General features: G+C 48.5%; 2 protein-coding genes across 5 annotated transcripts in view; one reads left to right on the forward strand and one right to left on the reverse strand.

Annotated features, from left to right (window-relative positions):
- Nucleotides 1–1,457, forward strand: part of PYGB (glycogen phosphorylase B) — a 39,049-nt gene extending 37,592 nt beyond the window's left edge. Inside the window, exon 20 of the mRNA XM_084774890.1 lies at nt 80–1,457. Within this exon, the coding sequence (XP_084631016.1) occupies nt 80–232 (153 nt within the window). The 3' untranslated portion in view covers nt 233–1,457. The remainder of the gene's footprint in view (nt 1–79) is intronic.
- A 952-nt stretch (nt 1,458–2,409) lies between these two features.
- The window catches only part of ABHD12 (abhydrolase domain containing 12, lysophospholipase), a 66,452-nt gene continuing 55,590 nt past the window's right edge, over nt 2,410–13,271 (reverse strand). For all 4 annotated transcript variants that reach the window (XM_084774895.1, XM_084774897.1, XM_084774896.1 and 1 more), the window contains 8 exons: nt 12,630–12,675; nt 10,447–10,576; nt 9,406–9,443; nt 8,996–9,075; nt 7,671–7,753; nt 5,023–5,101; nt 4,189–4,316; nt 2,410–2,998 (listed from right to left, as the gene is read on the reverse strand). In XM_084774895.1, coding sequence (XP_084631021.1) covers nt 2,959–2,998; nt 4,189–4,316; nt 5,023–5,101; nt 7,671–7,753; nt 8,996–9,075; nt 9,406–9,443; nt 10,447–10,576; nt 12,630–12,675 — 624 coding nt within the window. In that variant the 3' untranslated portion in view covers nt 2,410–2,958. The remainder of the gene's footprint in view (nt 2,999–4,188; nt 4,317–5,022; nt 5,102–7,670; nt 7,754–8,995; nt 9,076–9,405; nt 9,444–10,446; nt 10,577–12,629; nt 12,676–13,271) is intronic.

Consider the following 13,271-nt stretch of genomic DNA (forward strand, 5'->3'; position numbering starts at 1 on the left):
GTACACATGTTTTAGAAGTGTAGTCTCTTAGGATCCCTTAGCTCTGCCAAGGTTAATCAGTTTCCTCTTCCCCTGACAGAATTCCAAGGAGTGGACTAAGAAGGTGATCAGGAATATTGCCTGCTCTGGCAAGTTCTCCAGTGACCGGACCATCACTGAGTATGCACGGGAAATCTGGGGCGTAGAGCCCTCTGACCTGCAGATCCCACCCCCCAACCTCCCCAAGGACTAATTACCCCATACAGTGAGACCAGTGGCTTGTTTGGCTGACTCTGTGCCCATGCCAGTCTTCAGGCACTGCAAGCAGCTGCTGGTCCTGCTGTCTGAAGTGCTATGTTTCCAGGAGGGCCCATGGGAATGGTATTGAGGTCCTGGATAAGGAAGAAGTGTGTGGCATCCTCCTGGTCTCTTGCAAAAGAACTCTTGCAGAGTTCATAGTACTGATGGGCAGAGGTGTTCCCCACAGCTTCAGCCCCTCATCCCCAAAGGATGAGCAGGGAGAGAGTGGAGCTGAGCCCCTGAAATGTTGCACATGGCTGAGTGAGCTTAACTCTTTAGTTTTGAACCTTTAGATCTGGGGTCTGAGATGAAGCCAGTGTTCCTGTGTTGTGCTAGGACCCGGGTCACTAGCTGTAGGGTATGGCCAAGCCTAGTGCGTGGGCCTGTTGGCCCTGCTGGGTAGAATCATTTCTTCAGGTTTCATGCTCACAGCTTTCTGTCCTCTGCCCTGGGCTGTACTAGGTGTATGGGTTGTTGACCCATGTAGGCCATGCCTCTGTAGCCATCTGTGGAACCACGTGGGTGTCATGCAGACCCAGCACCTCTGTTTGAGGCTTTGGTTAAGGACTGGGGCTCCCCCCCCCCTTTTTTCAATAGGAACTAACACTTCCTGAGGAATTGAAACTAGCTAAAGCCTTCCTTTTTAGTAAGTAAACATGGTACTAGGTCAGTTTGGAGTCCAGAGTTGGCTACTTTAAGGATAGTCTGCCTGGCTGATGACTCAGCAACTCAGCTGTTTGCCATGTGGTGGGGCCCAGTTTTCACAGCAGCCTAGTGAGGAAGAGGTTGAGCTCTCCCTACTGTAGGAGCCACGCTCCAGCCTGAGGGCAGAATCTGTATTAAGTGCTACCCAAAGGAGAGTGAGTTGTCAGACAGACTACATGGGCCTATCCTTCCAGAAACTTCTACCGCCTTGCATTGCAGTATCTGGTTGAGGGTGAGCAGGGGACCCCTCTGTTTCTTCCTCTGGCAGGGCAGTGTTTGCTGGGAAATGACATCTTTCAGTACTCAATTCACCGGAGCCACTGTGGTAGCTTGTGGGGGTGGGCAGGTTCTAGGGCTGGCCATCTGTTACCATGTGCATGAGGTCCCTTGAAGCCACAATACATGACCACAACTTTACTACTTGCTGTTTACCTCTTGTGTGAGAAATTGATTAAACGTCTATGCCCATGGTTCGCCAATGTGTTATTTGTGTTTTGATCACAACATACAGTGTTAGGTAACTCCCATGGGAGGCTAGAAAACATAAGCCTGGGGTGGGCACCATACAGAAGAGTCTATAGTTATCCCTCTGTAACCAATTACACAAGGAAGCCAAAGGCTTCTACATGCCCATGTCCTGTTGACACGGGTAACACAAAACTGGTAACCTAGTTACAGGCCACGAAAGGCTCAGTGTTCTTGTTACAGCTGGCTTCAGTGAAGCTAATCCCTGGTCCTAGAGTGATGCTGGGAAGGTGTGTTTCCCATGTTTTGCGAATCATTTAGGGAACTCTATGATGCCTTGGGATCGGTGAGTATACAGTTCCAATCACAGGTCCTCCAGCTGCCCATACTTGCTAATGCTAGGCCTCTGACCTTGGAGGAACAGACAGGCACATCACCACGATCTCCCAGCACTGGTACTTTGAGATATGAAGGGTCTATAGCTGGGGAAAGTGGGGAAAATCCACCATCAAGAAAGGCTAGGTCCTCAGTGGGCTTGCACCCCTCCATCTAGAGGATGCAGGGAGTGAAGACATTTGTACTCAAGTGCAGGTACAGGACCACAACCAGTCCTTGCTAAGCCTTGTGCTCCATCACTTCTCAGCCCTGCTTGGTCTGCAGGTCAGGCCGCTTTGACAAAACACCAAACATGCTTAGATCAAGACAACCTGGTGGGCTATGCCTGGCACGTTTCCAGGTCCTGGTTAGGCAGCTCACATCCTGGGGAAGAGCAGTTCCGATACTACTGCACAGCATGGTGCTGTAGTCTCCTCCTCTAGTCCTGGCTTTTAAGAAAAGGCACCTCCAATCAGAGCAGACCCGGAGCCTTCAAGTTGTGAGCAGACCTTGTACTTCCTGTGGGCACTGTCTGGGGCAGTGGTCAAGAACAAACTTGAGGGGCAGCAGAGGAGGGAACACTGATCAAGACCACCACCAAGATTTTATTTTAAATAAATGCTCAGTCTATGGCCAGGTTAGGTGACAGACAGGTGGGCAGAATGGAAGGAAGTGCAGATCCAGGTGCCCCTTACTGTGGGTGAGCAAATGCCAGGAGAGGCAGGGACAGCGAAGAAGGCAAGCAGGTACGTGAGCTGAAGGAACAAACTGAACCACTTGGAGTCTGTATGCCAGGAAGGGCAGAAAGAACCATATCCTTGTATTTAAAGCGGTGGTGCCAGAGAGCCTGGAGTGGTCCTGAGCTCCCGGGCTCTTCCCAGGCTTCCTGTGCCCAGCATATTGACCTGATGTCAATAAACCTTCCCAGAAAGAGCTCAGGTAGAGTGGCCTCCCAGGGTCAGGGGCCTGCCTGCCTGCCTGCCACTGTTTTCCTCACAGAGCCGTCTGTGGAGCCTCTGCCCGCTGTGTCCAAGTCCTCTTTCTAGGTACACACTGGGCTCTCCTGGGTGCCAGACTGCTGTCCAGGGGAGAAGGGAAGGAGGGTGGGTCTTCATGCTCCTTCACGGGCCAGTATCAGTGCTGGCGCTCCGGTTCCGACTTCCCTAGGAATTCCCTAGACCAGAGAAGGACAACCATATGAGCCACACTGTGCTTGACCTAAGACCCCACACCCCAGTCCTCAGGTGGCTGAGGCTACAGGGGTGACTAATGAGGGTGCCAGGTGAGGCAGACAGGGCATTGCACCTCCAAGGTCAAATCCCAGTGTGGGGATGTAGAGACAAAGTTAGGCTTTCGGAGGTCCATATTCATTTGAAATTTTATGCTATATTCCCTTTTATAATGGATGGTGGATGAAGTCAATCCTAAACCCAATTTATTTAGTGCCCCGTCCCAAATGGCAAGGAATCCTTTACTGGAACTCTCAAAGGAGCTAGAGTCTGGACAGTTATACACAGGCTATTGCACTTCAGGAGACAACTTATGCCGCCAATTTTTGTCATAAGTTGGAAATAACTGGCCTCTAACCCATTTCCTCCAGCACAAATGGAAATACCACTCACAGCAGCAACCATGCTCTCCCAGTGGCCCAGTGCTCTGGGTTCATGTGTGAGTATGGTACCCTCTCCTTGGTGCCCAGGGAGGGTTAGACTTGTGATCAGGGCTGCGCTGCGTGGTGGTGAGTAGAGCCTGGGTCATCTACAAGGAGCTAGGTAATTATAAGCAGAAATCTGTGTAGAAGCATGGAGGATAGGCATGCATGGGAGGCAGGCCAGTCAGTCACTGAACTGCTTGTTACTCCACACTCAGGCTTGGGCTCTGGGCCCAGGCCAGATGGTGCCTTTGGCTTTCTGAGCTGCAGCCTATATTCTGCCCAAGAGTCTGACTAGCGTGCAGAAAATGACCTTCCTTCAGGAAGCTGTATCTGAGTACGCCTGTACATACGAAGCCTTCCATGCACTGGGAATAGTGCAGGTGCACACTGAAAGGCCCTCAGGATGCTCGCACACTCCTTTACACACACGGCAGCCTGTGAATACGGATGGTGCACAGGCACACTGTCTTAGGTACTCTCCCCATGCATGTTCACTTGGGCTTGTACAATGTGTATAGGGAGACCGTATGCTCCATCTGATCATAGAATTATCCAGAGGATAGGTGGTGTTAGTGACAGGCTCTTCAATCACTGATACTGCAGCATGCCTCAGCTCCTCATATGGCTACAATGGCTGCCATTTGCAGTACAGCTAGTCGTGAGGCGTTGCTGTCCTGCCGCGGCTCATGGGTTAGAAGAAAAAGCCTTACCTCAGTATCCGTGGAAGCTCAGGGCTTTTGTAGATGTATTTATGTCTGTAGCCAAGGTTGGAGTGGAAAGGGATAAACTGTACTTTGAAGTCTCGGAAGCTTCGAGATGGTGCAGCAATGTTGTATAGCTGGTGAGAGGGAGAGATGAATCAGCCCAGAGCCCAACAGAGAACCACTGACGGCCTCTCTTGGAATAAAGAAAGACTGGTGCTCTCTCCAAAGAACAGCCCAAGTGCCCGTGGTCAGTGCCTTTGTCATTACAGTCTGCACAGCCAGGGTCCAAGAAGCCAGAGTCTGGTCTAACGGGCTAAGAACTAGGCCTGGCCACTCTCTTAAGGCCACCATTTATGACCCCTTTTCTGTCCTTACACCTCCAGAGTGCCCTTCCTCTGAAGACAGTGCACTTTCGCCACGGGTGCATTGCTGGGCAGTGCACACTCTTGGATAGCTTCATCTTCTGTGTCCCTTATGAAGTTTGCCCAAAGAGAGTCCTGGGCCCAGGCATGCACTCCTGTGGGCCCGCCTGCTCCTTGGCACAGCTGTGCCCCATATAGTGTTCTTTACCTCACTTTTCTCCCTTCCACAAATCTAATCCAGCTTCCTAGCAGCAAAGTCAAAGCAGATTTAGTAGAAGCAAGTGTGGGGTCCCTGTAGTTGTGGACAGAACAGCAGTCTGGTCTTGACCCTGGCATCAGGCCTGGAAAGGATGTAGACTGAGACTTGAGCCCACTCCATGACACAGTGTGCAGGGGCTGCCTCCCTACCTTGCCCACCCTGATCCGTACTCGGGGCCAGTGGCGCCTACTGCACCAGGAGCAGTCACACAATACCTACCTTTTTGCCAAGATGAAAGGGCACAACTGGGTCATCCTCAGCATGCAAGATGAGCAGAGGACAGGAGATGTGCTTCACACTGTAGGAGAAAGGGGCTAGGTGGAGACCAAAGGGGGGGTCACCTGCACCCCTCACCCTGTGCAGGGATCTGGGTTTAAGGGGTGTTCTTCCTTGATGCCTTACACCCTGAATGTAGCTTTTCACTATAGAACTAAGAACTAACTTTATGTATCTCAGCTAGGTGACAGCTGTCAATCAATGGTCATTTCACTCCCCAATATCTGACCCCTGTGTAGTTTATGAAAACTGAAAAACATTAACTTTGCCAGTAGATACATTAAAAGTTTAAAAAAGAAAACACTCTTTATAGATGAGAATACTTAAGTGCTCTCAGAATCTTACTCCAAACGGATGTTACTATGAATCTGTTGGTTAAAAGAATCAGTAATCTTGTGTAATCAACACTTAAGTCACCCTAGCTTTGAGCCTTTAATGGGTCCCAGAAAGCCAGAGTTCTTCAGCAAGCCACAAAGTAGAAAGAGCAGCTAACAGGACGGAGAGGACCACTGAGGTAGCCATCTGGGCTGTTTCAGTCTTGACCCCTAGGAGAGTTGTGCACATCCTGAAGGTAGCACAGTGCCGTCCTGGTACACTGAGCAGGACCTAGCCTTGAGAGAGCTTGCGACCCAAATATAACCTCCTACTAGTTGATACCCAGCATCCATGACTCATGATGGCGTGTTCTTGTGTATATACCCACACACATATGTAAATATGTAGGTAAAAGCCAGAGGACAATCTTGGATATCATCTCTACCCTTCGTTTTGAAACAGGATCTCTCATTGACCTATAATTCGGGAAGGAAGGCTAGATTAGCTGGCAGTGAGTCCCAAGGAAGCCTGTCTCCACTTTCCTAGCACTGGGATTACAAGTATATCATCTCACCTGGTTTTAAAAAAATGATTTATTTTTATTTTATGTACATTGGTGTTCTAACTGCATGTACCATCTATGTAAGGGTGTCAGATCCCCTGGAACAGGAGTTACAGACAGTTGTGAGATGCCATATAGGTGCTAGGAATTGAACCTGGGTCCTCTGGAATAGCAGCCCCCTTTGCCTGGCTTCTTTTTACATGGATTCTGGAGGTTAAACTCATGCTTTCAAGACAAGAATTTCATTGACTAAGCTATCTCCCTGTCTAAATGGGGGGGCATCTGATGAGCTGGTTTAACCTGAGCCTCTTAGACAAAGTGGGAAGTCCTTGGTACAGAAACGGTACCAAGCTTAAGGAGGTCCCATCCATACAAGAGGCTGATGTGAAGGATAAAGGTCCCACTGGTGCGTGGTCCTACAGCTACTCACATGCTGTGTATCTTTGTGGGAGAGTTGGAGCCAAAGGCAGCTTCCTGGGTCCACTACTCAGTTTCTTTACTTATTTAGGTTTTTTGAGGTTTCTCTAGGTGTAGCTTTGGCTGTGCTAGAACCCACAAGGCTCGCCTCAAACTCAGAGATCTGCCTGCTTCTGCCTCCCAAGTGCTGGGATTAAAGACATGCACCACCACTGCCTGGTTTCTCTTGTTTTTAAGCAAATTTGCTTTATTTAGATAACTTTCATTTAAGATTTACAATGGTAGGGGCTAGAGGGATAGCTCAGAGGATAAGAGCGTTGGCTGCTCTTCCAGAAGTCCTGAGTTCCATTCCCAACAACCACATGGTGGTTCACAACCATCTATAATGTAATCTGATGCCTTCTTCTGGCCTGCAGGTGTATATGCAGGCAGAGCACTGTATACATAATAATAAATAAGCCTTAAAAAAAAAAGATTTACAGTAGTAATACTAAGGTAAAGGGTTTTGTTTGTAATGTTTACTTAAATTTTAATATGGTGTATTTTTATTTTTTTAGAACTGAAATGGACACTTGAAGGAAAACTACTTTATGTTTAAACATTTATTTCAACGTGGTTGCTGTTAAATTTAAATACTGGTTTAATGTCTATTCAGGGGTCCAGTTTCAAGACTGATAAAAGAATTATAAAAAAAAAAAAAGAATTATATGGGCAAAATTTTCTATTAATCTTTTTTTTTTGGTTTTTCAAGACAGGGTTTCTCTGTGTAGCCTTGGCTGCCCTGGACTCGTTTTGTAGACCAGGCTGGCCTCGAACTCACAGTGATCCACCTGCCTCTGCCTCCTGAGTGCTGGGATTAAAGGCGTGCGCCACCCCGCCCGGCCTTCTATTAATCTTTTAAAATTATTTCTATGCCAGGAGAAAACTGTTCCTTTTTTTTTTTTTAATGACTATTTTTAGTAGGTACCGTGCGCAAGCCTGACAACGCAGCGTGACTTCTGGAGCTGGTGCAGCAGGCATCTGTAGTCCCAGACCCCTGCTTCAGCCATGCCTAAGCAGGTGGAAGGAGAGGGCTGACACCTGAAACCGACTCTATATGCACACCACAGCGGGCAGAGGCCCCTGCCCTGCCGTTTAAATGTTTTTTCTTATTTCTAATACAAAGCTCAGCTTGACTTTCCCTTTCAAAGGCCAGTTTTTCAGAAGCCAACCATCAGTCTTCCACTGTCAGGCTAACACTGCAGTGAGTCCCAGGCGGTTCCCTGTGTCTTTCTGTTTACTCTACCACAATACTCACTTTTCATCATTTGCGAATTTAATTCCACTGCTTGTAATGGGATCGAGGAAGAACCAGTCAAAGCCGGGGAAGTATCGGTATATCTGAACACAAGACAGAGACATTTTCCGGAGTGAGGGAGCTGTGCAGAAGGAAAAGGCCAAGAGCTCTGGCAGTTCAGCTCCAGGGAGTTGGGGGATGTGCTGTTTTCATTCCCAGCTTTGTGACTGGAGACAAAAAGACTCATCTGCTGTCCCACCTCCTATCTGGGGCTCCCACACCTCACGCTCAACCAGAAACCAGACTCCCTACAGACAAAAAGACCAATACCCACCAAGGAAATAGGGATCAAAGGCCAATTTCCTCCCAAAATGTCAAGGAAATCAGTACCAATGATATTAGAAAATAAAGGGGCGCTCTGGCCCACAGGTAGTAAGCATGAGACTGTGTCAACTCCAGAGCTGAAGTGGGAAGGCAGGAAGGCAGGCCAGGAAAAGAGATAGCTCCCACCTGATGCGGGAGGGGTGGGGACTGACCAGCCAGCCCTAGAATCCTTAGCAAGGATTACCAGGGCTTTACTCTGAGGCGTTGCTGGGACGTCCATCTCTCCAGTGCACTGAGCCTGGGTTCCAGTCATCCTCTAGTACCTGGACTATAGGCTCTACCCCAAGGAGGGAGCTAATCTGCATCCTTCCACAGTACCGAGTGGGCAGTGATGCTGTGACATCAGGTGTGCAGTGAAGCCACATGGATACTGGGCACACAACATGGCCACTGCAATACCGGTGTCCCTGGCCGAAGCTATCCCCCCTTTTTTGACAGCTCTTTGGGCAGGCCAGTGCCTAGAACTAGGAGTCTTTAGAAATTTCAAACTGATCCTTTTATTTTTATTTTTTTTAAAGATTTATTTATTGTATATGAGTGCTTTGTCTGCAGAAGAGGGCATCAGATCACATTATAGATGGGTTTTTTGAGGCACCATGTGGTTGCTGGGAATTGAACTCAGGACCTCTGGAAGAGCAGGCGGCGCTCTTAACCACTGAGCCATCTCTCCAGCCCCCAAACTGTTCCTTTTATGATGACTACTTTCATTATCTACTTGCTCTTATTTTCACAATTATTATTTTTTTAAAGTTTTTGTTTTTTGGTTTTTCAAGACAGGGTCTCTCTGTGTAGTCTTGGCTGTCCTGGACTTGCTTTGTAGACCAGGCTGGCCTCGAACTCGCAGTGATTCCACTGCCTCTGCCTCCTGAGTGCTGGGATTAAAGGTGTGCGCCATCACACCTGGCCATAACAAATATTTTAATAATGACAATATATTGTTTTTCATAAAATCATGTACTTGCCACTGAAAATGGATGGCTCTTTGCTTCTTCACGGATATTTGTGAATGGAGACTCCAAAATAAGGGCATCTGGAGGTGTCTCTAGACAAAGAAAAACAGTGGGTAAGAAGTGACAGCCAGTGGGGCTAAGTGGCTGAGGTGCTTAGAAAGGACAGGGAGCCCAGACACCCAGTTTTGTAGGCTTCCCACCACTCAACCCTAGCCCCCAAGAGGCCCCAGATGACTTTTGAGGATCCTACTGGAGGGCAGGTTGGGGTAAACTCTGAGCACACCTGGGACCGCACCCTTGATGGTGAGCTCATGCCATCTCCGTGTCGCTTGCCAGTTAGAAGTTGCTTGGCAAGACTATGTAGTAGGAGCTGGCGGCCTAACACACACAACAAGCTGCCCCGCCCAGAGCCTGGCTCTCACCTCGCTCACAGAGGCGCCGGACCAGATTTGTTGCCACTCTAGGAAGAAAAAAACAGAGTTCAGCTGAATTCTGATGAAAATCCTTTTAGATCAAACTGTTGATTCTGGAAAGTGCCCAAAGACTCTGCCCTGAGAAGCTAACTTGGAGGTTTAGAGTGAGTGGGAGGAACAAGGTGTACCTTCTTATATTTTTGGTTGTGAGCCTAGCCTTTAATGGCTGAGTCATCTCTCCAGCCCAAGGTGAGCCTTCTTAAAAGTTGACAAAAGCCACCCTCTTGTCCTCAGACATGTGATCTCTCTCCAAGAGCCTCCCACAGGTTGCCCTGCCATCCCTTCAGCTGCACGCTGGCTGGTTGGCACAGTTACTGGTGATAGACAGGAAGGGATTAGCACTTGTCACCTACCAGGCCAGGTACCTCCTGTTGTCTTAGTAAAACACCTGGCAGATGCTATGCAGACAGCCAGAGAGATGGCCAGCATCCCCTGTGAAGGACAGGTAACCCTGGACTGCAGGATGCCATCCTAGTGAGGAAATGGGCTAAGAGCGAGCTCAGCCAGTATGCCTGCCTGCAGGTGAAGGCATGAGGAAGATGAGGACCAAGGCCCTTTTTAGGCCATGCTCACAGAAGCTATATTGACCACAGCTCTCTCTTCTTGATCCTCCTTGCTAAGCTGAACATGGCAAAGTGACAAATCTGCCCCCAAATATCTCTACCTAGTGTTCTTGGACTCAGTTGGTAAACACCCTAAGTCACAACTGACATAGTTTATCTGTACTCTGATAATGAATGCTCTAGGGGCCAAAGCTCCCTAGAACACTGGCTGCCATCTCCAGTGCCCACACTGGTTCTAAAGCACTTCTGAATTGAGGAATAATTATAGAAAGTCAATCTTTCCTTGTCTCTCTTAGTGCTTTACTCCTTTACCCCCTACCACAGGGGCAGGAGCCCAGGACCGCAGGAATGAATGATGCTACAGGCTCACTGGGCTGCTTCAGAGGCCTGCGTCACTATGTCATCCTCCTGCTTTGAGAGCTCTTACCCAGTGCCAAGTGAATGGCCCCAAATATACACAGGGTTGTCACCACTTCTTGCTTTGATCCAGTCAAAAACATGGAGTGCGTCATATGTCATGCCTCGCTCCGATGGTGTTCCTATTGAGTCACCCCAACCTGAGAGAGAGGAATATTAAAGGCAGCTTGTGACTGAAGCAGCTGCAGTAGAAGCCGCCCTCTAAGTAGCCCCACCCGTGTGCCGTCAGTTCCACTCCGGCTCTGGGGTCAGGGAGATGGGCAGGAGGGGTGTGGAAGTGAACCTCCCCTGCTTCTGCGGGCTCAACAAACCAGAGGGCCCTGCCGTTCTACATGCAGATCAGACTGGTAGCTAACAGAATAAGAGTCAGCAAAACACACACCAGAGGCTCGAACACATGTCCTGCGAGTGCCTGCCCACAGACGCAAGCATCCTTCAAGCTAGTTCTTCCTCTGCTCTACGGACAGGCCAGTATGGAGGCCCATGAGGACCAGGCCAGATGGAGTGCTGACACGATGAGCCCAATCTGCCCAGGGCCCACAAAAGGAACAGGTTAGAGAGCAGAAGTCAAGAAGCTGCAGGGAGACAGAGAAGTTGGAGGAGTCCAGTCTTACATAATTCTAATGCCAGTTTCCCAACCCCCGGGAAGAAGAGCTGAGAAGGGACATAGTTAAAGGCTTTGGGTATCCTGTGGGAGACAGGGACCTGGGAACATGAAGAAAGAGGCAGAGTAACAGGAAGTAGGAGCAGAGTCAGAGGACAGGGTGGTCCTACACCATACACACAGGCAGAGACTCAGGCCTGGAAAGAGAGATGCAGGGTTATCTTTTCTTGATAGCCTACAGGAAGAGAATACAGAAGGAAGGAGGCCTTCTTTCCATCGTCCTAAGGTCCCAGCACACCCAGCAGAAGAGTGTTTCTAAAAACCATTGCAGAATGGAGAAGGCAGAAGGCAGGCAAAGGAGTGTGGCTTTCCAGCTCTTCACTTAATTTTTCTGAGCCCAGAACATTCATCCTTTTGTTTTGTTCTTGTTGGTTTTTTGTTTGTTTGCTTGTTTGAGATAGGACTTCTCTGTGTAGTCCTGGCTTTCCTAGAACTTTCTCTGTAGACCAGGCTGGCCTAGAACTCAGAGGTCCATCTGCCTCTGCTTCCTGAGTGCTGGGATTAAAGGCGTGCGCCACCACCTGGCTCAGAACATTCATCCTGATGGAGCTTTCCTTAGCAAAAGCCATCACTACATTCAGCAGAACAGTGACTTCTGGAGAAGCCTATATCTTAATCATAGAATTGGTAAACATGTGACTCTCATGCCAGGGGAGTAAAGCTATAATAGATGGAGGCCATCAATGGGACCACCTTGGGACCATCTAGGTAAAGCCCAAGTATTCATAAACATTTTGATAACAGAAAGAGAGGTCAAATGCTAGGGTCTCTCTGCAGCTAGGAAAGTGGAAGGGCCTCTTCTGAAGTCACTGAAGAACAAAGCCCACAGACACTTTAATTCTATGTCAGGGGCTAAAGATTTTAGATTTATGATCTCCATAACGATAAGATAATAAACTTGCTTTGTTTTAATATATGCTGTTGGTGGTAATCACATCAACAAAAGAAAACTAACGTAAGCCCCACTTGCAGGTAGCGTGGCTTCCATCCCGTAGCCTGAGGACACCTGAATCCCTGTCCTCCCTCAGAAGAAGCAAACAAGCAGCTAAGCAGCCTTTGTCCCTTGATTCTATGGAACCAAGTGGGGATTCTACGGAAGAATGTTCCTTTAAAACAGTTGCTCACTGTTAAAAAAAAAAAGGTATTTCTGCTGCTTACTAATGAGAATACTCAGAGACACATCAAGCTGGACTCTCTACGTCTGCTCCGTGGCAACCAACCCTGACTGGATACAAAAGGAAAGAAGTAAGGCGATCAAGACAGAGGAATCCGTCTGCTCTCAATGAGCCTTTTCGCAGCTTTCATCATCTCACCAAGACTAGCTCTTCTACCGAGCTAATGTCTGATGTCCAATAAGAAGAAAAGACAGCATTTTATGCACTTAAACGTTGCTATCAGGGCACATGCAGTAAGTCTGCTCCCAGATGCTACAGCAGGACGCCTACTACCCTTCCTCCCACTGACAGCACAGTCCTTGCAGGCCCAGCACTGTACATGAGGACATGATACATTCTTAAAAGGAACCTCACCTCTGTAGTCGAAGGTGACCACATGGTAGCCAAGGGAACTCAGCACCTGAGTGGATGGAAAAACATCCATCATTGGCAACTTGTCTTGGACGGAGCAGCTTCCTCCCCACCAAACCCATCCAGAGTTCTGTCCTGAGTCATGCATACAGTGGGAACTTAACAGACTGCTGACATGCAGCTGCTGCCTGGACCTTCTGCTGTAGAATGTTTTAACTGCCTCTGGCTGAGCAACATGGGAAGGATGCTCTTCTGCTGCTCCTTAGATAGCCAAGTGGCCAGCTCCTACAGTGCCCAGGACAACACTTTACAATACAGGGCAGCAGACAGCTCTCAAGTACAGTTGGGAGACTTGAAGTAGCCAGCATGTTGGCGGAGCTCAGAGACTTCATTTTAGGAATCTTAGCGCAACCTAGTATTTTGTTGTTGTTGTTGTTGTTGTTGTTGTTGAATCTTTCTTTCTTTCTTTCTTTCTTTCTTTCTTTCCTTCCTTCCTTTCTTCCTTCCTTCCTCCCTTCCTTTTTGGTCTGTTTTGTTTTTTGAGACAGGGTTTCTCTATGTGGCTTTGGTTGTCCTGGAACTCACTCTGTAGACCAGGCTGGCTTTAGATTCACAGAGATCAGCCTGCTTTTGCCTCTCAAGTGC

The sequence above is a fragment of the Acomys minous genome (genome assembly GCF_964271855.1).
Source record: "Acomys minous genome assembly, chromosome: 3".
NCBI classification, from domain to species: domain Eukaryota; kingdom Metazoa; phylum Chordata; class Mammalia; order Rodentia; family Muridae; genus Acomys; species Acomys minous.